Source organism: Sparus aurata, chromosome 7, assembly GCF_900880675.1.
Source record: "Sparus aurata chromosome 7, fSpaAur1.1, whole genome shotgun sequence".
NCBI classification, from domain to species: domain Eukaryota; kingdom Metazoa; phylum Chordata; class Actinopteri; order Spariformes; family Sparidae; genus Sparus; species Sparus aurata.
The window spans coordinates 2,671,480-2,697,017 of record NC_044193.1 but is presented as its reverse complement, the minus strand read 5'-3'; the positions used below and the strand labels follow the sequence as shown (position 1 = coordinate 2,697,017).

Sequence of the window (25,538 nt, the reverse complement as noted above, 5' to 3'; positions counted from 1 at the left end):
CTTCCCGTCAACAGGAAGCTGCTGCAGAAGAGTGGTAAATTTAGTCAGCTTTTCAGTAGAAATCCAGCTAAGCTAGCGGAGGTTAATCTTGCTCTTGAAGAGGTCAAAAGCCAGCTGCGAGATTCATCGTCGACATACGTACAGAAAAGTGTACATACATATACTTAATATTATATAATATCAGGAGTTTCACAAGTTGATTCAATTAAGTTTCTCTCCGGTTTCATGTCATTTTCCACGGATGTGAGGTGTCGGAGCTTTTTGTCTCCGCCCTTCTCTGAGAAAACAAACGTACTTTTGCACATTTATGTTATTTTTGCGTCTGTATTTCTTCTGTTTCTTCCTCTCACATCTCATCTTTTGCATTTATCTGCTCATGTTTTTGTTTTTTGACATGATAAACGAGTCTTGAAGCTTCTTTCTCCTCTTCTCTTCTCTACGTCTTCATCTAACACCAGAAAGCTTTCTGGCATCATAAATACTAATATTACCAGACTATTGTTTTCATTTTCCATCTTTTTTTCTTCCGTCTCTTCATCTCTCTCTTTACTATAACTGGAGTAGGGGGGTTTTCAGCTTTTGCATGATACAGATATGATGGCAGATTATTTTTTGTCTACCTCTGTTTCCGGTGTCTTCATGCTTCCTCTCTGACATCCACTGATATTGCTTCCTTTTTTTTTTTCATCGGCAAGACGAGAAGACATTTCTGCCAAAGTGTCCAGTTTTCTCTCCTCAGTTCTCAACACCTGCAGTTTGAGGGAAAGAAAAATATCAAACCAGAAACTTGATCTGCTTGTCTGCCCTCAATCCTTCACATCTGATCAAATCTTTGCTCTGCCTTTATGTTTTTTTCTGTACTTGAGAGAAAATGAGACGTGTTATTTTGTTGGTAAAGACGGATTAACCTCATCCTCTCTCTCTCTGCCTCCTGACTTCCAGGACAACAAGGGTTTCGGCATCGGCGAGCTGGTGTGGGGGAAAATCAAGGGCTTCTCCTGGTGGCCCGGCATCGTGGTGACGTGGCGCGCCACCGGCAAGCGGCAGGCCAGCCACGGCATGAGGTGGCTGCAGTGGTTTGGAGACGGAAAGTTCTCTGAGGTGAGGAGGGAAGAGAAAACAGACCGAGGGAGGGGCGGTTGTGGTCGTAGATGTTTGTTTGATGCCACGTTTTTTTTTGTTTTTTTTTTCTCTCCAGGTTTCAGCAGACAAACTGGACTCCATCACTGCCTTCCCCAAGTTCTTCAGCCAGGCCTCCTACACCAAGCTGGCCTCCTACCGCAGAGCCATCTTCCAGGCGCTGGAGGTGAGTGTCAGCTCCGATAAGATGCGTTTTCAATCAGCCACAAAGGAAGTTTTCCTGTTGGATGTCAAAGAAAATAAAAAACCACTTCATCTCCACATTACTTTTATTTTTATGTGCAGGGCAGCCTCAGGCCTCGTCCACACGGACACAAGTGTTTTTGTAACAACACGAGTGAAAACACAAACATCTGATGACATTAACGCACAGAGACACATGATAGATGTGCAGATCGTCTGACAGAACTTCACTGCAAAACATTACAAGAGCTGTTTCTGTCACTTTTTCATCAGCGTATCATAAAAGTCCGCCTGAGTCTCTCTAAATATAACAATAAACAATAAAACTTCCATTCTGTCAACATACAAACTCAAAATACTCCGATTTCATAACACGAGCTTCGAGTTATAAACGCGCGTCTGCGTCACCGTTTCCAGAAAACTCAGTTTCTGCGACGTAAATATTGTTTCTAATATCCGTTCATGAGGCCGTGCTTTTCGTCTTATTGAAGTAAAAGACACTGTGAACAGGATGATATCTAGTAATAATAAAATAATTACTGAACAACACAGATTTTGACCCATGACGATTTTCTTTTTCCATTTTTTTAGATGAGTCTCAATATTTTGTTTAAAGTTAATGTACGACCTTGTAAAAATAGATTATGGAATTTATATATTAGGGCGTAATGATGATTATTTTAAAAGATATTGCAATTTTATTTGAAATTAATGCATTTCATTTGAACTTGAAGATTCTGTCTTTCCTACAAGAAGTTAGTTCTTGATAAGCGCCTTTGTTGTTGTGGTCAGGACCTGAATGTTTGCTCTTACAGCTCCTCAGCTCTCATTTCACTCTCACTGTATCTCACCGCCAAGTTTTAAAAAGGTGATTCATGTTGAAACATCGCAGACGGCGCCTGAGGGTCCGCCCACATGGAGACGCTTTTGTGTGTAGACGCACATGTGTTGCATCATTTTGGCCGATCCTGTAAACGCACCTTTTTGAAACCTGGTCTCAGGGTGGAAAGATTTGAAAACGCCGCCCTTGTGTTCTCATGTGGACGGCGAATTTGCATACTTTGCGTATCGATTATGTCATCGCCCCACCCCTCGGCCTCTAGCCTCGACCTGTTAACCCCGCGACGTCTCATAACAACAACAACAACAACAATGGCGGACTACATGCTTGTGTCCGTGCTGCAGAAGATATTGAGCCTATCAGGGTTACTAGGACAAAATATTCTGCTGCTCTGCCACGACGCTGAGTGAAAAAGGATTACGGACAACCGCATACGGCACATGATTTGTGTTTGGTTTCTCCTTCTACTGTCAGTTTGTAAACAGCGTGCAAGCTTCATGCGAATGCTCCGTCTCTTCTTCTCTGTTTGCGTTGAGTCGTTTACAATGGATCCATTATGGACACAAATATTCTTGAAGCGATGCCAAGATCGTTGTGGTACGTGTGGCCTGAGTGGTAATTTGTCAGCAGAAAAGGTGTCAGCTTCAGGACTGGAGGCGTCACTTTCTTTTGTCCCGTTCTCTTTCAAATTAAAACAGTCAAAATAAACTTTAAACTTTCTAGAACCAACTTCTGATAGATTCTGATTATTATTTTATTACTGGACCAGCAGAAAAAGCTTGAAACACAGAGAGATTTTTAATCATATTCTCGGTTGAACAGATCTTAAGTTTATCATTCACGGCTAACATGAGCTAATAAAAACTGTTATGGATGTCTGTACAGTGTGTGTGTGTGTGTGTGTGTGTGTGTGTGATCAGATTGGATATCCTCTGTAAAAACATGCTGTGTGCTTCTCCTGCCAAGAACACACTGGTTCACTTCACTGGAAGTGCATTTAAGCATGTTTACTGACAGTGTGTGTGTGTGTGTGTGTGTGTGTGTGTGTGTGTGTGTGTGTGTGCGTTCCAGTAGCCAAGTAAAACAAACACAGATGTGTGTCTGAAAGGGATTCCTCCTCGCTATCTATTCAATCTCATCCTGACGGTAACAAGTGTCGTGACAGAGTCTGTTGTCGTCTGTTGACACGACGCAGGTAAAGAAACAGACAGAAGAGCGGCAGGACGGGTAATAAATCTGTTACGGTACAGTCATCAGGGCTGTCTTCACTGTCAGGCGGAGAGATAAATTATACCTTTGATGTCATTTAAAAGACTACAAAGAGTTTTACGGCTGGTTATGAAACAGTCTCAGTTTAATACTGACGCCTCTGTATGACCTACATAAGCAAACAAGACCAGCAGCGAGAGGATTGACTGTTTCCAGGAGGTGGTAAAACACATTCTTTAATCAAGCAGAGGTACAGATACTGAGATACATAAAGATAAACAGACTCTGGTAACAGTAGAAGTACTGATTCAACTTCATTACTCCAGTAAAGTAATAGATTACAGGCTCTGACATGTACTCAGAGTATCAGAGTAAAAAGTCTCCCTCTGAAGGACATTTGTGGTCAAAGCTAACTGAAGCTCACGTCATATTAATAGAATTCAGAGACTATTAAAGTTTAAGGTAGAATCAGTAGGATTTGTCCCAGCTGTTCCTGAACGCACCACAAAGACAGTTGATTGTTGAGTCTCATTCCCAGGACGTCAAACAGACACATGTTGGGTTGGTAAAGCGTCCCGAGCAGCAACAAAGAGAGAAAATCAGAAACTCTCTGCAGATCAGGAGCTCGAACAGCAGGCGCTGTTTCTTCTTGTTCCACTTTTGACCACAGGGGGCGCCAGAATCATCGACATGGACATTTTCATGTAGCTGCTTTAAGTTTGGCGGTTAGTCAGGAAGCTTTTGAGAAGCTTTTTAAAATAAATTTGTTTAAAGGACGATAATGTGAAACCTGAATGTCTCACTGCTGCAAAACGATACCTAACCCTTCAAAAATCTAAATCCACTGCCGAGTCACACGAGAACTTCATAAAATACAGCATTCGATTAACAACCACAACAACAAACTGCTGACGACCAACAAAAAGAAACTCCCGCTGAAACATGAGTATATACAAATATATTAAAATACATGAGGTTATATAAATAAATCAAAACAGGAATATCAAAGAATAAACAAATCTTTATTGAGCTTTTTTGAGCATCATTTTTGACATTTTTAATGTTTAATGTGACAGTAAAACAGTCAGATAGTAAAAATACTTACGTTTGTCTCTTTCCACTAAAAGATGCTCTTTCTTTTCTTTATTCTTTCTATTGTCTGCCATGTTTTTGTTTTTTCGGTACGACGTCTTTCATTCTCGTCTGTGTTTGTTTTAGTGGTTGTGTTTTTTTATGGCGACTCGTGTGTGTGTGTGTGTGTGTGTGTGTGTGTGTGTGTGCGTGTGTGTGTGTGTGTGTGTGTGTTGGACTGCAGGCCTCATCATGCTGCTGTCTCTCTCTCTCTCTCCTTGTGGCTGCTGTGTTTTGTCTGCCTCGGTCGCCCCGTCTGCTTCCTGCCATCCGTCTGCCCCCAACTTTCCCTCGGCCCGTCTTCTTAAAATAACAACCTCCTTCTTCTTCTTCTTCTTCTTCTTCTTCTTCTTCTTCTTCTTCTTTCGGCCCGTCAGTCTCTCCTCTCGATGCACCAGGAGAACTATTCCATCTGTGATCAATCAGATTTTGTTCCCCTGCTCTGATTGTAACAAACTCTGTGACACGTGTGAAGTTCAGGTGTAAAAAAAAAGTGCTGACTGACCGGTCTGGATGTATGTGTTGCACACAGATGGCCAGCATCCGTGCAGAGAAAACCTTCACTCCCTGCGAGTCGGATAATCCTGACGACCAGGTCAAACCCATGCTGGACTGGGCCAACGGCGGCTTCCTGCCCAAAGGAGAGGAGGGACTCAAACCTACGCACACCGCCGGTGAGCAAAAACGCCACAAACTGTCCATCAGGAACAAGCTGCAGACGTTTGAGCGTCTCAAGTTTAAAATCTGAGTTTATCCTCTGTGCCCCTGCAGACAGTAACCCTCTGGACCACCAGGTCCTGGATGTGGCCCTGCCAGAGTATTTCCCCAGCGCCAAGCGGCCCAGAGTCAGTCTCTGTAAGACCAAGGCCGCCCCGGAGGAGTCCTACAGCAGAGGTAGCGCTCAGGAGTCACCTGGATATTACAATTATATATCTTTGAATATCTTGTTTGGTCATCCATTCTATCCTGGACTTTCTTTTGACTTCTCTTTGTTCTCTCACGGATCCCTACTTGCCTCTTGACAACTGAAACTTTGGAAAGACACCTCCTGTAAACGTCCTCCAGCGTTGTTAACACCGTCCTTCTTTTTCCCTCAGAGCAAATGGTGAATGAAGTTCTAAAGAATAAAAGAAGTATAGAAGGTAAACACTCTCTCCCTCACGTCGTGTGTTTCTAATAGTTTGTGAATGACTCACGCAGATTATTCAGAACATTACTAACTGTTGACTGATGTGTGTTGGTTTTGGTTTTGGCAGATTTCTGTCTCTCTTGTGGAAAGATGAGAGCAGCAACCTTCCACCCGCTGTTTGAAGGAGGCCTGTGCCAAACATGCAAGGTACGGCACCAACGTCAGACCGTTGTTTACATGATCCTGTTTGAATTCTTCTAAAATGCAGGCAGTAACAGCTACAGCAGGAAGCTCAGACTTTAGTCTTCTGCCATATCAAGTTGTACGCACATGATGACCTCGTTACGCTGTGTGATGTTCGCGGCAAACAAGAAAAAAACATCAAAATAAACAAAAATACCAACACAGGCGCAAGCAAAGAGCTGCATGTTTATTACAAGTGAAAACATCAAAACAGCTCATAAGTATCCACATATCACAGAAACTAAAATATGTACTTAGTTCAAATGAGTTTTGGTGTTTTAAGAAATATTTTGTGTCTGTTTCTACTTTTAGGAATCCGTAGATCAATATGTTTTGTGTTTTTATGTTGGAAATTGTGTAAACGTAATGTCCTTCTTACGTGTTCGTCTCGTCTTGCTGCGTCTGCCGTGCGTGATGCGCTCTGATAGGTCGACATCAGTCTTGTGACGTTGGGAAGGCAGCGTGCGATGACGCCAAATAAAAATAATCCATAATTCACCTTAAAAGCATCAAATAAAGTAACAAGCCTGTTCAGAAGCTGTGAGGAGGAGAACGTTCAGATATCTGTGTTCACATGTAGAGAGGAGAAGTCACACAGATACTCGAGTAAAGTACAGATACCTGAAACATGTACTGAAGTACAGTAACTAAGTATTTGTACTTTGTTACTTCTCATCTCTGGGTGACAGTAAAGACGGACGTGAATCGTTATCGATAACGTTTTTGTCTCCGTGTGTTCAGGACGTTTACCTGGAGATGTCCTACATGTACGATGACGACGGTTACCAGTCCTACTGCACCGTCTGCTGCGGAGGTCGGGAGGTTCTGCTCTGCGGCAACGCCAACTGCTGCAGGTCCGACACACACACACACACACACACACACACACACACACACACACACACACACACACACACACACACACACATAAACACAAAGAAACAGCTCCTACATCAGCTCCTCGGCCTCGACTGATGTGTTTACCTGTCCGTTCACCTCTTCTCTCGCCTCCTCCTCCTCCTCCAGGTGTTTCTGCGTCGACTGTCTGGACATCCTGGTCGACCCGGGAGCGTCTAACAACGCTCGGTATCTGGACCCGTGGCGCTGCTACATGTGCCAGCCGCTGCTGCAGTACGGCGTCCTGAAGCGACGGCACGACTGGAGCCTCAAGCTGCAGGAGTTCTTCGCCAACGACAAAGGACAGGAGTTTGTGAGTCTTTGCAAAAACATGTTTTTTTTATTTTCCAAAAAATATAGATTTATCTGTTTCTCCTATTATCAGTAATTCCCAGTCTGGGGAAGGCAAGATAAATCTGAGGGGCTGCGATATGATTTAGGCTGCAACAAATGTTTTCATTATTAATTAACGGGTTGATTATTTTCTGAATGAATCGATTACTTGTATGATCCGTTACATGTCAGATAATAGTGAAAAATGTTGATCGCTGTCGGCCAAAAGTCCAAAATCACAAACTTAATGTCTTGTTTTTTATCTGCAACCCAAAAATATTCACTTAACCGTCATAATGGAGGAAAGAAACCACATTTAAGAAGCTCGAGTTAGAGAATGTTTTCTATAAACACCCGTTCATTGATTTAAGAATGACAAATAATCATGAAATCATTGCAGCTCGAATGTGATTAACAAGATGTTACACATATTTTTCGGACTTTTTCTAAATCTCTGCTTTTCACTGTGAAATACTGGACGGTTTTACATCCTCGGGCCTCTAAAAATGAAGCAAATAAAACAATTCAGACTCTTCACAGAGTCACATGTCAAAGTCTTATTTCTTATTTCTTCTTCGAGCCACATTTCTGAAACACAACACATCAGTTGTTGTTGTCATCGGGCAAAAGCGAAACTTTAAATTTCAGTGTTCATGTTGTGATCAGGTTTCTGGGGGAGAAAGCAGTCCGATTGCATCATAATGTAACATTCCAGCTTGGAGGTCAACAGTGTTCCAGTAATGCAGATAACATGAAGTGAAAACAAAAATACTCTTTTTTATGGCCGACACTTTTGGACTGTCTGTTCCTCAGAAAGAATGAAGCTGCGCAGCTTTTAATCCTGATAATTCTGACAGACACCAAACGAATTAAAGCTAAAATGTGATTTATCTTCTTCTGTTGATCTTGCAGGAGAAACCAAAGATTTACCCAGCAGTCCCTGCAGAGCAGAGACGGCCAATCAGAGTCCTCTCCCTGTTTGATGGCATTGCAACTGGTGAGGACGAGTGTGTGTGTGTGTGTGTGTGTGTGTGTGTGTGTGTGTGTGTGAGGGACTGAATGCGTCTTTTAAATAATTTCTTGAATCTATAGTCGGCTGCTTCAAAGAGGAACAATTGATTCATACTTACCAAATGATTTGGAATCAGTCCAGGAAAATGGCTGCAACAAAATCACGTCATCCTGTCCCGCCGACCGACAACAGTTGTTCACGTCAGCCAAGATTGTGGAAATGATTCCTACAGACACAGACCTGTTTGTGCACCGGACAGAGAAGTCTCGCTCTTAGAGAGATCTCACTCTAAAGTCTCGCGAGATTTGAGTTGTTGTGGAAACGTGGTCAGAGTTGGAGAGAGGAGTTTGCAGGAGCTCACCTCTCTCCAGATTTCAGAATGAGTCTTCTCCCGGAACGAGCAATTAAACGATGTATGATTAATCACTAACATCCTGAGCGTGATGTGACACAGCCGGTCATCGTTCAAACTGTGTCTGTCTGTTTCCAGGCTACCTGGTTCTGAGGGACCTTGGTTTTAAGGTGGACCAGTACGTGGCGTCGGAGGTGTGTGAGGACTCCATCTCAGTGGGCGTTGTCAGACATGAAGGAAAGATCCAGTACGTCCACGACGTCAGAGACATCACCAGGAAAAACGTAAGAAAGATTCCAAAAGATTCTTTGAGCGCTTCACCATCTTCAGACTTTCAGTGACTTTTACTAAATAACAAAATACATCCGGAATTCACAGTCAGATGTGAGAATGTTGGACAGATGTGATAATATGCAGAGCGGCTGGCTCCACAGCCCACTGAGCAGTCAGCTAATTAGCTCAGACAAGACAAGAGAGTGGTATCAATATCACACACACACACACACACACACACACACACACACACACACACACACACACACACACACACACACACACACAGAGGCAAGCCGAGCAGCTGCAGTGACGTGGCTCAGGGCAGAGGACAAAGAGCAGCTTTAACCTCCGTAAATCTCCTCAGAAACCCTTTCACTTGTTAGTCACGCTTTAAGTGTGTGTGTGTGTGTGTGTGTGTGTGTGTGTGTGTGAGCGAGCGAGTAAGAGAGTGAGAGAGTGTTTAGGGGTTCACGGCTCTTCTCCCTGTTAGCTTTATGTAAGAGAGATTAAAAGCACCCCACCTCCTGTTATTTCTTTCTTTCTTTCACTCTTTCTTTCTTCTTCTCTCTCTCTCTTTCTTTATGTCTTTCTTCTTCTTCTCTTTCTTTCTTTGTCTCTTTGTCCTCTGTAAAAGGACTCTTGTGTGGATGGAAGGGTTTGTATGTGAAAAGGTGAACGAGGACAAAAGTGCGAGCAGATGTGAGACTTCAGATTGGGGGTTAATTGGTCGTCTCGTGTCCGTTTCTATGAATAAATCATGTTTACAGTGGCGTTTATTAATTAATCCGTCAATAAAAAAGTATATTAATCAGCAACTATTAATACATTAATTGCACAAAAAAGTTTACGTCAATTTATTTGGCTTTTGGGCTTTCAGTCAGACCAACCTGGGCTTTAAAAAGTTTTGATTGGTGTTTTTTACACCTGTCAGATGTTTGGGGTTTTTTGACCAAACAGTTAATTCTAAATAATTCTAAATAAATCTTGGAAATAATCAACAGATTGATTAACAATAATTAGTTTGAACTTTAAAGCTTCTTTAAAGATTTGTGCTGCAAAGACAAAACACCTGCAGACATCACAGCCTGGGTTTGGATCATTCTTGGTCCCTTAATCTCACTTTTTTCAAAGTATAAACTTGATTAATTAACGCAGTAGCCGTCGTTCCCTCGGTCTAACACTTGGTGGTGCTGTTGTCTCCTTCAGCTGCTGGAGTGGGGTCCGTTTGACCTGGTGATTGGAGGAAGTCCCTGCAACGACCTGTCGATCGTCAATCCTGCCAGGAAAGGCCTCTACGGTAAGAACCTGCCAGAGGAAGTCATATCACAGAGGCTTTACTTCTTCAATTATATATTTGAATTTTAATCATATAATCTGAGTGCGTTTTGGGAGTTAACTCTTCATTAAAAGGCAATTTAATTGTTGATTATTAATTATTTAAAGGCTGTTTCTGATGCTCACCTCCTCTGTGCGTATAATCGATTGGTTGACGATGTTTTCTTGCTTTCCTGACGCCGTCTTGCCGCTCCAGAGGGCACAGGGAGGTTGTTCTTCGAGTTTTATCGCCTGCTGAGCGAGGCCAAGCCCAAAGAAGGAGAGGACCGGCCGTTCTTCTGGATGTTCGAGAACGTGGTCGCCATGGGCGTCAACGACAAGAGGGACATCTCACGCTTCCTGGAGGTGAGTCACACGGACGGAGAGTTGATGTCACAAACATGAACCAGAAGTCCACCAGAAGATACGACCACGTTAACATTTAAACAGCTAATGAAAGCATACGTATCCCTCTCGATCCACTGATTGTTGTTGAAGTATAAGATGTATGATTGTCACGAGTTAATGAGTAAAACACTGCTTGTCCTCATGTGTTTTATCTGCAGTGTAACCCTGTGATGATCGATGCTATCGAGGTCTCTGCTGCTCACCGTGCCCGATACTTCTGGGGAAACCTGCCGGGCATGAACAGGTTGGAGAGGGAACTCAACTCAGAGAGACGCTTGAGTCCTGATCTCTCCTATATGACAGCAGACTTAAGACTAAATGTGGTTCCTCCTCCATGTTTCAGGCCTCTGTGTGCCTCTGGGATGGACAAGCTGGAGCTGCAGGACTGTCTGGAGCACGGCAGAGTCGCAAAGGTACGAATTCTACAGAAAAATTCGCTCTTCACAGTTCTTACTCGCAGACTTGGTTGCATTTGTTTGACGGTGTATTTGTTTTTTGTGTGTTTTTTAATAGTTTGGGAAGGTGCGTACAATCACTACCCGCTCCAACTCCATCAAACAAGGGAAGGACCAACACTTCCCGGTGCTGATGAACGGGAAGGAGGACATACTGTGGTGCACTGAGCTGGAGAGGTGAGCAGGAAACAGAAACTTAAGCCTTTTCATGAACACTTCACCCAAACATTTAAATGTAGTCATTATCTCCACCTCCCAATGTTTTGCGGACTACGATACTTCACCTCTCCACCAACATGGAGGAGAAACTGACTGCATTAGTATTTTTGGGTGAACTGTTCCTGTAAGATCATCTGGTGATGATGTGGATTGACCCCGATATCTTGTGATTCTAACGGCGGTTGTGTGTCTCTGCAGGATCTTCGGCTTCCCTGTCCACTACACAGACGTGTCCAACATGGGTCGTGGTGCCAGACAGAAGCTCCTGGGCCGGTCCTGGAGCGTCCCCGTCATCAGGCACCTGTTCGCACCACTCAAAGACTACTTCGCCTGTGAATAGACTCCACCGGGTCACCAGCGCACGGACGCCAAAACACCAGCATTTCTATCCTGATACTGGCTCCAACAAACAAGCCACATTTTGTGAAGAGCTGGACAGTTTTTTTCTTTCAGCCAAATAGCCGAAAGTTTCTCTAAACATCAGTGGAGCCGGGAAACAGTGAAAGGGGGGAAACTCGACAGCAAGTTTGTGTCGAGTCCTTTCTGGATCCTGGCGATAATGCACTGCAGCCGTAGACACACATAACACACACTAACACAGAGATACACAAATGCAGCTTAGGTGAGCACCCTGGCTGTGGTTGATCACTACCCCAGGGGGTCAAAGGTCAGGTGTCGGATTCATGAACGTGCAGCCGTGACGGAGGCCCGCAGCGCTCCGCCTCTCCGGAGGTCCAGCTGAGTTCAAAGGGACAACAGACGACACCTGACGCTTCTTCTTTTATAATTAACAGATATTTTTAATAGGATATTTCTCTTGTAAGATGCCCCTGGCAGGCATCGTTTTTAAGCTGACAACACTTAGTAGTTGTAGAAAAATAGAGAACAAGATGACACCGACGGTACAACTTTTTGAGTGGCAACCGTATCGAACTTATTTTTTAGGAGGTGTTAAACATTTCAGAGGTAACAGGTAACGCGCGTGACGACAAACAGGCTGCTGACATCTAAACACAAACACTTTTTAAGCTCACTTGAACCAAAGTCATAAGATGGACCGTTGAAGTCCAGCGAACCTTTTTGAGTCACCTGCTGATCCACTCACCTCGCCTGAATGTATTTTCCCCAAAACGTTTGCTTCATTGATCCGTCTTGAAAAGCAGAAACATGTTTTTACTTGTCCAAAGTCAGTCTTACATCTCGCTGCTGACATTTCCCCACCCAGTAGAGAATTCGGTGCAGATTTAGATTCAAACACGGAAAGAAAACCTCCATGTTTGAGTTTTTCAGGAGAGCAATGAAAGAAGGAAAACACATTCAGCAGTGGAAGCTAGTGGACCAAAAACCTAACTTGAAACTGAAGCAGGATCTTGGCTTTATATGTAGATGAGTTCATATTATTTTTTTTATAGTTTCTTTCTTGTTTACTGTAATGGCTGGATGCCAGTGTCTCCACATGTGGGTGATTGTGGTGAGAAGAAGTTCATTTGAATCCAGGAAAGAGTAGAGCGAGTGTCACTGTGTGTAAATGTGTTGTTATGGTGGGAAACACTGGTGTACACAATGTTTTTATGTAAACCAGCACTGACTACTTTTTGTTTAAAGGAGTTTATTTCAGTTTCCAAAAAGATCTGACGAGGGAACTGCCATAATAATCATCTCTGTGATGGTGGTGATACTGAGCTTTGTTCTGTGTGGTGCGCAGGCTTTGGCGTACACAGTGTGTTTAGATAAATCAGAGTAACAAGAGTAAAACCAGAGGATGGATGTGAAAGTTTAAGATAATCTAAAAATCAAAGTTCAGTCATCTTCTCCTCACCTTCATGCTGATGAAGTACAGTGAAGTTTCGTAGGTGACAAAACATTTTGTTGCAGCGTTCTCCTGAACAACTGAAGTAGCTGGGGACAAAAAATCTGTCTTCATACAACTCGTCTAGCATAATCCAAGATCCTGAATTAATTTGAAAAGATGTTTTTTATATTGTCTTTGAAGCCAAAATCTTTACTGTAGCTGTTGGCTAAAGGTGTTAGCTCACACCCCGACTTGAAGTGGATGCACGCGGGTGTAAATAACATCTTTACAAATCAATTTGGGATTTCAGGATCTTTTTATGCTTCAGTTGTTTAGTTGAATGTTGTGTTTTGCTGTGACGCTTCTGAATTGTTTTGTGGACTATGCAACTTCCTCATCTGTTCAGCATACAGATGAGGAGATGATGACTGAAGTTTCTTTTTTTTGGGGGTGAATTACTCCTTTAATGGATTGGCAAGTGGAAGGGTAACTTCTCACACTGTACGCTCAGGCCTGCTCACCATACGGACGTATTTTACTGAGCTGTTTGGACCGACTCACAAAAAAACTCTTCGTAGTCTTTTTTAAAAACATCTTTTTTATTTGATAACTGGAAGATTTTAAATGCTGTTGGCTGTCACCAAATCATACTGAATGGGCATTACCTCAGACAAAGGGGCAACTGTACATCACTCCTCCTCTAGGATCTCTGTTCTGTGAATACATACTGTAGCTTTCTGCTCCCATATGCCCTGTATATATATATAGAGCTCGTATTTTTTTGTCACTGGAACCTTTTTTTTTTTACTTAATGTTTAGCGTACTGTACGATAGAAAGGTTTACAAGTGTTTCGACTCTCTTGTTTGACCACAAGCTACTTTTACATACATATAAACACCAAAATGCACAAATGCCTTCTTAACGAACTGTTCTCTTTCTTTAAATGACCAGTTCGTCAAGAAATGTAAGAATCCTCGTTTGGGTTCACAAGAACCCCTTAAAGTGCCAGGAACATCTTTTAGTTTTTAAGTCCTTTAAAAAACCAAAAAGTAATTGTTTACATGCTTCATTAATACTGCTGAACCTGTCGAATGTTTTGCTTGAAAATAGTACGCAGAAAATATATTTTCTGGAGTTTTCTCAAGTTTTTCGATTTCTCCTCGTAACTGCTCCTTTAAGACTCTTTATATTGATAACACATACAGTTTTAACACCGTATAAAGCTTGCTTGAAACGTGTAATGTTACAGTACGATATAGAGCATATTAATCAATAGCTTTCTGAGACCTTGTGTTGTTAGCTGTAAAACATTTGAGTGTTTATTTGTAGACTTGAGTGTGAATGATGTTTTAACATTTCTGTGCTTTATCTTGTGTCAGAATCACATTTGAGGATTTTTTTTCTTTTGCTTTTTTATGAACCTAAAGTGCAAAAGCATTTAAAAAGAACAGATTCTGTACTATTTTTATACGTTATTTGAAATGTTAGTGGAAAATGTTTGTACTTCTTATAGCAACCTATATATGATTTTTACTCAATAAAACGCAGCGCTGCTGCTAAAAATCAGCCACTTGTCCTGTGTGATGTTGTTTGTTTATGAATGTGCATTTGGGATTGGTTTGAATATTCATCTCAGGAGTGACAGGTGCGCTCTCAGACAATGGGAGATAGGAGCTGTCAAACCTGGGGGCACTGTGTCAAGCAGGCGCCACCTACTGGACATTAGGGTCGATGCACTTTCCTTAGGCCGCTCTGATGTCAGAACCATGTGACGTCCCAACACAAACATAATGTGATAAAATATTAGAAGCCTTTTCTTATTTATAGCTGATCAGAATATTACAGCACTGACATCCTCATGCTATTCTCATGGATCGTGATTGACTCAGAATCAGAATCAGAACTCCTTAATTGGTCCTGCAAACAGGGATATCTGTGAGTCACAGCAGCCTAAAGACAGTTCAATTTAACAATAAATAATAATAATAGTACAAAATAAACAATATAATAAGAAGGTAAGAAATAGATTTGTATATACATAATATGTACAAGTGCCCCGCCCCTTTCTGTGACATCATCCCCATGAAGTCATCATTCACAATTAATTTCATTAATTTTATGGTAAATATACAGAACACAAATCAATAACACTTGAGCTGAGGAGTCCAAATTACCTGAATTAACCCAATTACAATATAAAAGTAATTGATTACATTCTGTTAGTATTGGAATAATAACAGATTAAGACCAGACCAAATATCCGGAGACTTTGATTTTAATGATATAAAAATACCCATATAGTACAGAGATATGCACTGTTACATTCTTCATTTTCATTCTCCATTGCACTAAATCTACTACCACCTTTTTTCATTTTCAAATATTCTTCTCTTTTTCTTCTTTAATATTCATGTATCTTTACTTATGTTATGCAAATGACCAAAGGTACTTATGAACAGAGAAATGAAATATCAATGAAAAAGTGAGGTTTTTTTATCCTATTTACAATTGTTTATCAGAGTTGGTTCTATTCATATTTGTTTTATTTTTATTTTAACCTCTTTTGACAAGACAGAGATTACAGGAAAAAGGATGAAGTGAAGGATACCGGACCAGAACTCAAACCCAGGGTGAAGACAAAGTCTCTATTCACAGGAAGCCTACTCTATCAACTGAGCTGAACAGCATTCACCAATTTTTGGTTAAATTGACGTAAACTATGCCAAATAAGTCCCGCCCACAGACTTTCTGACGAATCCAGGTGGTGCGCGCCAAAAGAGGCGGTCTCGCTCGTTTCCCGCGAGAAGTTAGGGCATTTCCCTCCAAAACTTCTGATGACTATAATAACTGCTGAGGGACCTTCAATCTGTTTGGAGCTTCCCAAAGTCTCCAAAGAGGACACGAACATGGTGAGTAAACTGTTCTGTAGTAATCTGCTTCATGTGTCCAGTTACCTGCTCAGTACAGGTGTATTCATGTCTGTGTGGGAGGTGTTCAGATCTGTTATTACTTACCAATCTCAGATAATAAGTCCAGGTGATGTTCCTTCATATATCAGCAGCTCCACATAGTATCTACCTTCATGCGTTGTCCAAGCCCAGTAATTTCTACATATGTGCGGGTTAAAATGGAGCCAGCATCCCTCTCATGTCGGTGAGATTTGTTTTAGCCTCAAATGTTTGTGAAATAACTCTGAACAGAAGCTGAAGACGTCTCATTTAACTGTTAAGTGTTGAGGTAAATTCGGCTGGAACATAATCCTTTAATTACAGCCAAATAAATCCGCGATGGACGTTATGTTTTGTTTGGTGCACCAAACCCCATTGTGATTTTGGCCGTTTTTCTCTGCCGCGTTTATTACATGGATAATGCATAGTTAATTAAACGTTGGTCACTATCTCAAAACAAGCAGGTAGTTCCGGTAAAATCGGCATGAAACTTTTTTTAAATGTGTTCTTTAGAACGCCGTGAAATCTGGTTAGCTAACGTTTACTGGAGTGGTTAGCTAGCTCTAGCTGAAAGTTGTTGCAGATGCACTGCCGGTTTGGAAACACGTTAGCAGCGGCTCAGCTGCCTTTATTAACACATGAACCGGGTACTGACACTATAACGAGCTTATAAAGAGGTCTGAGTCATTTAATCTTCGCATTTTTACAGACAGGTGTACATGTTAGCTAACGAGTGTGTATGTTGGAGAGTGTTAGCATGACGCCATTATCCCGCTCATGTTAGCTTGTTAATACTAGCATCGTTACAGCTGAATATCTGAGTACAGCACAGTTAGCTAACAGGCTCCATGTGTTGTGTTTCATAGTGTCTCAGTATGTTAGTATGTCAGCATCTAGAAGGTCATTCTGAGCAGCTAAAGTAGTTTAACACACCATATGAAGCCTCATTGTAGCCTGCACAGAATGTATTCAGTGTGTTTGTGTCAGTTCTGGTTTAATGTTTCATTTAAATTGCTGCACTGACTCCCTGTGTGTCAAAAGATAGACTTCAAAATCATGTTACTCGTCTACAAAGCACTACATGTTCTCAGGATTTAATACATAGGGTTTACTTTTGGTTTACCTTTAAAAAACACATTTATTAAATCAGATTATAGTAGATTTTACAGTGCAGAGTGACGTGAGACTGAGGCGTTGTCATGCACATGGTTACAGACTGCTATACCATTCTTTATTATGAAATTATAATCCTGTAAGAAATCCCCTTTTGCCGGATATGTCTGTAATCTGATTACATCTTCTTTTTTTCTGTTACAATCAGAATATATATATATATATATATATATATATATATATATATATATGTATACGTACATTAGCTATGTTATTCTTATCTTGTTTAGCTATTGTTAAACCCACCCCCCGCTGACGGTGATAACAACCGCACCAGTGTTCTCCCGTCATCTGTCTCGTAAAAGTCAAAGTGGGTCGACACTTTAGAGTGGAGACTCGCGGGTGGGTCTTTGATTTGTTTTTCGTTGTTCGTATTTTCCGCCATTCTTGCATCTGTTCTTCTTCTGTTGGTAACTCGTCTTCTTCACTGGCCGCTGCTTACGCCTACTTTACCCTCATTTGCGGAATTAGCGCCCCCACAAACAGGACAGGAAAGATTAAGTACTGACGGTGACAACGGGGTAAATCCATAATGTGTGTTGTAATAAAATATCGATATTTACCGTCAGTGTATCGATTACTTATTGCGACAGAGAGCACAACAATATATTGCAATATAGATTTTTTTTCCCACCTCTAACGTACATACATGCATGTATATGTATGTGTGTATCTATATATATCTATATATATACACACACACACACACACACACACACACACGCATGTAGTCATCTTGTTATATTAAAGTACTGCCTCCTCTCTCCAGGTGAACAGTGGGACTTGTCTTCAGCTTCAGGTGGAACAGCTCTGACCTGTATGGTGATCAGACCCTGAGAGGAGAGACATCTGGTCCAACAAGGTCAGTGCAATGTAGGTGCAAAAATTAAAGACAGAAAGTGTGAGATTTGTCAGTTGCTGTTCATTAAAACTCTAGGATCAGTAAATGATTCTAGAGGATAGTCGAGTCTCATTCACAGGTCGTTGAATACCGACAGTTTGGGTTGGTAGAAGCCACTAAAGTGTCAACGTTGGGACACTAGTCTCTCTCCCTCCTTCTCTGTTTTTTTTTATTTTTATTTTTTAAAATGAATAAAAAAGGCAAACAAATTTGCAAACAAGCGGTGTACAAGTAACTTCAATGGGAAATAAAAGACAGAAGTAAAACTAGTATTTTAAATGGGTTTTACTAAGTGCTATATTGTTGTTTTAGTTCAACATGGTAAGTGGGTTTTGTATACTGAGAGGAAATATAAACAGTCTGTCTGTTTAGAATGCCTGCATTTATTTGATCTCATTTATATATAATATAAATATTATGATTATGTTTTGTTTAACATGTATTTCCCACAACATTAAAACAACTGACTAGTGAAGTGAGCATTGATCATCTTGTTACAATCAAATGTTCTGCTGGGAAACTTTGAGTTCTGATATTTCTGTGGAGCCTCTTTGACAAACACCACCCACCCAAACACCGTTCAGACCAACTACACCCCCTCATGGCAAAGAACCCAAGGTGTCAAACTGGTCTCCTCATTCTCCAGATCCCAGTCCAGTTGAGCATCTGTTGGATGCACCAGAACCAACTCCCATCCATGTTGGGGCCCCCGTGGATCGTTCTTGGTTCAGACTGCATCCAGTGGAAGCTCAGTTGGATTGAGATCTGGGGAATCTGGAGGCAGGGTTGACACCTTGAGCTCTTTCCCACGTTCCTCGGGTCGTTCCTGAGCAGTTTTTGCAGTGTAGCAGGCCCGTTGTCCTGCTGGGGGGGCACTGCCATCAAGGAGTGCTGCTGCCATGTGGGGGTGTACTCGGTCTGAAGCTGTGTTTGGGTGACTGGTGTTTGACAAAGAGACATCCACATGAATGCTAGGACTCATGGTTTCACAGCCGAACATGGCATTGGAACACTATGATCCATGTTTTGTACTTCACCTGTCACTGGTTCTAATCTTGTGGCTCTCAGTTGAATACTTTATGAATTAGATCACATAAATGCATTTAGGCACTGTGACCAGACTTGTTTATATTTCTTCTAAGTAAAACAAAACGGTTGTTAGTTTGTCTACGTCCTTCTGAGTGTATAAACTATGTTGAGCAGAGCCTGGTGTTAACATTGGCATTCTTATTCGTGGTAGAAGTGCAGTGAATTGAGCGGAGATGTGTTGTTTTGGAGGCCTTGTGGTATAAAGCTTTCTAGGGACAAAAGGTCAGTCACAATCCAGTTGTTAGTGGTCTGCCAGGCAAACCTGGTGTTATTATTGTTAGTTACAGGTTAACTTGACCGGACTTCAGCTATCTTCAATGGCAAATGCCCGAGTGCTGTCCATCGGAGCTGTAAGCTGTGTTTTCTATGAATGGCAGTAGTCAGGCCTTTGATCAGCTGCTGGTATTGGTAGTAGTGTATCCTATGAGCCCTTGTGCCATCCCGCCAACTTACAGGCCCCTGTTGTTACACACCTATGGTTGGTAGAAGCGTGCACAAAGTGTGCGTGTTTAGTTGGGCCTCGTGCCTGGCTAGGGACATGCTCAGGGCCACGATAAAAGCTAGCCTGACGCCATCAAAGCGGCTCCGGTCTCTGCCCTCATCTGTCCATGCCGATTTCACTCGCGAGTTCAGTGTGTATGGACGCGATGCCTTTGCTTGAAGATAATGTTGAACCTCTGTGATAAAACAAAATGAAAACAATTGCAGGAATTTATTTTCTTTGCAACTGTGTGTAACAGCATCCTGCTTGATAACACCATGCAGAGATCATTACAAAGCTGTTACAGGGCCCTCGGCCTCACTGCCCAGCAGACCACTAATAAGGATCCAATTGTGCTGTGGGGGATGTTTTTCGTTTGGAAGTAGTTGTTGTGGTCATCTTCATGGTAGAAGTGCTGTGAACTGATAGCTACAAACAGCTTGAGCAGTTGTTAGTTTGTCTGTGTCCTTCTGATTGTACTGAAGGTTTGTTTTCAGTTCTTGTACATGTCCACTTGAGTGCACAAATGGGCTTTATGAAGCCTTTGGAGTTGTTGTCTTGTGAACTGATAGCTACAAACAGCTTGAGTGGTTTTTAGTTTGTCTGCATCCTTCTGAATATATTTAAGTTTTGTTTTCAGTTCTTGTACATCTCCCCTCAAGTGTACAACTGTGCGTGGAGAAGCATCGTGGTATAAAGCTTTCAGGCTAACAGTGTTAGCTCAACAAATGTTGAGCAACAACCAGTTCACCAACGTAGAGTTCTAGGCACAAAAGTTCAGTAACAGCAATCCAGTTGTTAGTGGTCTGCTAGGCAGACCTGCTTATCAGGCTTGAGCAGACTTAATCCCCACTTCAAAACCGACAGGATTCAAGGAGTGTTTTTACAGCTACTGGATAAACACAAATATATATATATATATATACAAAAATATACCTTTAAATAAAATGTATATGAAAGTACAAATCTTCTCACTGTAACAACTCGACTCTCTATGAGTCCTGAGTGCGTTATTTGATGAACTGAGAATGAGACTCAAAAATCGACTATCTTTCTCCAGAATTGCTTGAAGAGTATGTGTCTTAATTTATGATAATTCGTTATATTTGATCAGTTAATATTTTGTATTAAATATGTAAATCTGCAAAATAACTATTAACTAAATAAGGTTGTAAAATGTAAGCTGTTAAATAATATGCAGTGAAAATATTATTAGTAATTAATATTATAAGTATTCAGCATACACCCTCAGCCAAAAACATTGAAACACTAATAGATGAAGTGAGCATTGATCATCTTGTTACAATCAAATGTTCTGCTGGAAACCCTTGAAACCCTTGCAACAGCACTCCTTGATGGCAGTGCCCCCCTGCAGGACAGTGCACCTGCAACACCGCAGAAATGGCTCAGGAATGATCCGATGAACCTGACAAAGAACTCAAGGCGTTGAATTGGCCTTTGAATTTCTCAGATCCCACTCCAGTTGAACATCTGTGGGATGTGCCAGAGCCAAGTCCCATCCATGTTGGGGCCCCCATGGATCGTTCTCAGCTCATGGTACATCCAGTGGACGTTCAGTTGGTTTGAGATCTGGGGAATTCAGAGGCCAGTTTGACACTTTGAGCTCTTTGTCATGTTCCTCTGGTTGTTCCTGAGCACTTTTTGCAGTGATGCAGCTGCATTGTCCTGCTGGGTGGCCACTGCCATTGAGGAGCGTCTTTGCCATGAGCGGCCACACTTGTTCTGCAGTGGTGTTTGAGTGAGTGGTGCTTGTCAAACAGGCATCCACGTGAAAGCTCGGACTCAGGGTTTCCCAGCAGAACGTGACATTATCACAAGATGATCAATGTTATTCATTTCACCTGTCATTGGTTTTAATCTTGTGGTGGATCGTTGTATGTACACAAGATTAGTTAGTGGTCAGAATCAGTATCAGAAATCCCTTTATTAGTCCCGCAAGTGGCAAAAATTCTATTAATTGTATGAATATGCAAAGTAACTATTAACTAAATAATGTTGTAAAAGGTAAGCTGTTAAATAATGTGCAGTTAAAATATTAATTTTAAATCAGTTCAAAGTTGTGAAAATGGAAATACTCAAGAACAGTTCATGTACCTCAAAATTGAAGTTAAGTATACTTCTTAAATGAACGAGTAATTTTGCGCCAATGTAAATGTTCAACTTTTACTTCCCATTAAATTAAATTTAAACTCCATTTAAACAAATGATGAGAAGTGTTTTCAGGTTAAATACAACTAAAGCAGGGACTCAAAACTCCACAAGGAGACTCAAAACTCAATCGAAATAGACCCAGGTCTCTTTGTGGAGGACAAACAACTACCACTAAAACAATAAAAACCCCCACAAACAAACAAAAACTCCAAAACAATAAAAACCTCCACAAACAAAACCTTTAAAAACAATAAAAACCACAAACACACACAAAACCTCCACAAACACACAAAACCTCTCAAAATAATAAAAACCTCCACAAACACACAAAACTGCTAAAAGCTTCCACAAACACACAAAACCGCTAAAAACCTCCACAAACACACAAACCCTCTTAAAATAAAAACCTCCACAAACACACAAAACCTCTAAAACCTCCACAAACACAAAAAAACTCTAAAAATAATAAAAACCTCCACAAACAAACAAAAACTCCAAAACAATAAAAACCTCCACGAACAAAACCTTTAAAAACAATAAAAACCACAAACACACACAAAACCTCCACAAACACACAAAACCTCTCAAAATAATAAAAACGTCCACAAACACACAAAACCTCTAAAAGCTTCCACAAACACACAAAACTGCTAAAAACCTCCACAAACACACAAACCCTCTAAAAACAATAAAAACCTCCACAAACACACAAAACCTCTAAAAACCTCCACAAACACAAAAAACCTCTAAAAATAATAAAAACCTCCACAAACACACAAAACCTCTAAAAACTATAAAAACCTCCACAAACACACAAAACCTCTGAAAACTTCCACAAACACACAAAACCTCTAAAAACTAACCTCCACAAACACACAAAACCTCTTCAAACTAAATATCTAAAAACCAACACATGACCTCTTCAAACACACAAAAACACTAAAAACACAAACCCTCCACAAAGAGACATCAAACTACCACTGCTCCTCTTTCTCTTCCTGCAGGTGATGGACGAGCAGCTAAGACGAACAAGACGAGCCACAACAGGAGCCTGAAGCAGGAAAACTGAGTATCTGTCTTCTGATGAAACTCCTTCAGGTCGTGCAGTTGTTTGTTGACTCTGGTTTCACCTGCTCAGACAGTGAGCACTGTTGTCTTTACTGGCTGTTTACATAATAAACCCTTTTTTTGAATTACACTCTGTTGTGGTTTTAATCCTGCTCTCTCCTGATTTTTAAAGAACATGTTGAGTCTTTTGAGGGAAGTTAATGTCTCCTCTCAGTGGCATCGTCAAAGCTTTAAATTTATTTGATATATACATTTTTTTGTTGCCATGGAGGTGTTGGAGCAAGGGTGCTGTCTTGTGATCTAGGATAAAGTCAAACGCAACTGTAAAGAAATGTCACAAAAGTGAACAATCTGTGCAGTGACACCATCTGACACATCTTATCGTCATCACCTCAGCAGTGACTGGGGAAAAAAGACCTGATGCACAAAGTGTGACATTGTTGAAGCTTCTGGCCTGAGACTGATGAGGAAGCAGCAGCAGGTTGTTGCTGGTGGTCTGGAGGTTTTACTGGGATCAGTTGATGCAGCTGAAGAAGGATCTGATAGTAAACTGGGTCTGTAGTTTTGGGGAGAATCATCTGACTGGTGATAAAGTGAGGCTATACTTTGCTGATGAAGCCATTCCCAACAGGTTCTGTTAGCCAAGGCCCACTTCCTGTTTCAGGCAGCTGAAGGACACAAACAACAGCAGGGATAGTTGAGATTAAAGTGAAACTCTTGCCAAAATGCAACCTAGGCTTTTTTTGTGAATGTATATGAGTCAGACCTTCGTGGAAAAGCATAATTGCGACAAGAGGCACTTTTAAGATTTACTGTACTTTTGTTTTCAGGTCAAACTCATTTTCAATGGGAGTGCTACGGACACTTTTCCGCTAGCATCAAAATCTCAATTTTTAAAACAGTAAGAAGTCTCGACACAACATGAAACTTTGCTGGTAGTATCACCAGGGTCTCTACACATGAACACGAGCATTGAGAACATTGTTTGTGTACACAGAGTTTACTAAGAAGAACGTTTCTGAACAACTCACGTTAGCAGATGTTTCCTCCACTCACTGCTGTCCTGCCAGTGAGAAGTGTCGATCTCAGAATGTGACGTAACCTGGAGGACAGTTAAGGTGGAACGCTCCTAAAGCTTAGTTCCATATAAATGCAGGATAATTTGTTGTTTTGTCGTTAGTGAAAAACAATATTGACCTTGAAGTTGAAAAAGGAGCCTCATATGAGTCACGTGAGATATTGCGTGGATAGTTATTGCCGGAAGACAGTAGTTACACCTTAACTGTCCTCAAAGTTACGTTGCATTCTGAGATCGATACTTAGAGACTGGCAGGACGGCGTCAACAGAGGAAAGATCTGCTAACGTGAGTTGTTCAAAAACTCTTTTTAGTAAACTCTGTACACAAACAATGTTCTCAATGCTCGTGTTCATGTGTAGAGACCCTGGTGATACTTAGGGGTGGGTGCAATTCATTGATGTGGCGATGCGTCACGATGCGTCACGTGACGTTTTGGCATCAAATAAATAATGTCGGTGTTCCGCAAGACTGGAACAAAAAACACGTAACCCGAACCTTAGCGCGCACGTGCCGCCCGGACTGTTTAGTGAGTGGGACCACAACAAACGGAGCAGTATCGTTAGTTTCTTTGCAAAATGGCAACAGCTTTAGCAGCCCCCAAAGAGCGGCCGATTCTCTCGCCACCAGGGTTCACTGCAACCGCGTGGAAGCACTTTGGATTTTATGAGAGAGCAAACAAGACGACTGACAAGACCTACGCGATTTGCTGCTTTCAGTGTTTTCCACCAATAGAGGGGGCTCTTGTGCAAGTGGAGCTTTCCCTGGTCAAAGTTAAGTAGGTCAAAGTTCAAATGTTTACATAGCCATAAAATAAAATATTTTGTGTCTTTTAAAAATACAAGTCAAATCAAGTCAAATGTTCGAAAAACCTTGTTATTTATTTAATGAGTGTAGTTTTAGAGGAACTGAGTTAATTGATAGGCTATTTACAAATGTAGCCACAGATGAAGACAACATTTTATGGAAAAAAGCATTAAAAATAGCAAAAATCGAAGAATCGTGGGACCAATAATCGAATCGACAATCGTTATAATTTAAGGATTCGAAGCTCCCGTAATCGAAATCGAATCGAATCGTGAGGTGCCCTTGTTGGAACACCCCTGGTGATACTACAAGCAAAGTTTCATGTTGTGTCGAGCCTTCTTACTGTTTTAAAATAGAGATTTTTATGCCATCATAAAAGTGCCTGTAGCACTCCCATTGAAAATGAGTTTGACCCGAAAACGGAACTACAAGAAATCTTAAAAGTGCCTATTTCGTCATTATTATGCTTTTACACAAAAGTTTGACTCATATACATTCCCAAAAAAGCCTAAGTTGCATTTTGGCGAGAGTTTCACTTTAAGCTGCTGATGTAAACAAGACCTTTTGGAAATGTTTAAATCTGTATGATTATAGCCTGACCAGAACTGGACTTTTGAGGCCAATACCAACATAGAGATGTCTTTGATTATATCAGCCTAAGTACATTTTTTAAACATTAACAAACAGTGTTGATACTAATACCTCAGATTTTATCCAGGCTAGTAGCAGGACTATGAATGGCATTGTTACTATTTTTCGACAAATTCCACCAGGTGGCAGCCCTATTCACACTACCGCTGTTCGCGAAGTCACGCGTTAGTTGTTACGTGATTTATGTTTGATCACAATCGCATTATGACGTAATTTCGTATTACGTAGAGCCGTTTA

At 41.3% G+C, this 25,538-nt stretch overlaps 1 protein-coding gene and 1 long non-coding RNA gene across 3 annotated transcripts in view; one reads left to right on the top strand and one right to left on the bottom strand.

Annotated features, from left to right (window-relative positions):
* dnmt3bb.1 (DNA (cytosine-5-)-methyltransferase 3 beta, duplicate b.1) overlaps positions 1–14,501 on the top strand; it is a 41,073-nt gene extending 26,572 nt beyond the window's left edge. Inside the window, exons 7-22 of one of the 2 annotated variants that reach the window (XM_030423895.1) lie at positions 943–1,101; positions 1,199–1,306; positions 5,037–5,178; positions 5,276–5,398; positions 5,602–5,646; positions 5,761–5,840; positions 6,618–6,730; positions 6,903–7,086; positions 8,019–8,103; positions 8,609–8,754; positions 9,953–10,043; positions 10,278–10,426; positions 10,627–10,712; positions 10,812–10,881; positions 10,982–11,100; positions 11,341–14,501. In XM_030423895.1, the coding sequence (XP_030279755.1) occupies positions 943–1,101; positions 1,199–1,306; positions 5,037–5,178; positions 5,276–5,398; positions 5,602–5,646; positions 5,761–5,840; positions 6,618–6,730; positions 6,903–7,086; positions 8,019–8,103; positions 8,609–8,754; positions 9,953–10,043; positions 10,278–10,426; positions 10,627–10,712; positions 10,812–10,881; positions 10,982–11,100; positions 11,341–11,482 (1,842 nt within the window). In that variant the 3' untranslated portion in view covers positions 11,483–14,501. Of the gene's footprint in view, positions 1–942; positions 1,102–1,198; positions 1,307–5,036; positions 5,179–5,275; positions 5,399–5,601; positions 5,647–5,760; positions 5,841–6,617; positions 6,731–6,902; positions 7,087–8,018; positions 8,104–8,608; positions 8,755–9,952; positions 10,044–10,277; positions 10,427–10,626; positions 10,882–10,981; positions 11,101–11,340 lie in introns of both variants that reach the window. The other variant, XM_030423894.1, reaches the window with a different exon arrangement.
* LOC115585492 (uncharacterized) lies at positions 6,602–8,614 on the bottom strand. The gene is made up of 3 exons (XR_003984716.1): positions 8,237–8,614; positions 6,861–7,058; positions 6,602–6,724 (listed from the first exon to the last, which is right to left on the bottom strand). It is a non-coding gene; the product is annotated as an uncharacterized LOC115585492 (long non-coding RNA).
* Positions 14,502–25,538: the final 11,037 nt, after the last annotated feature.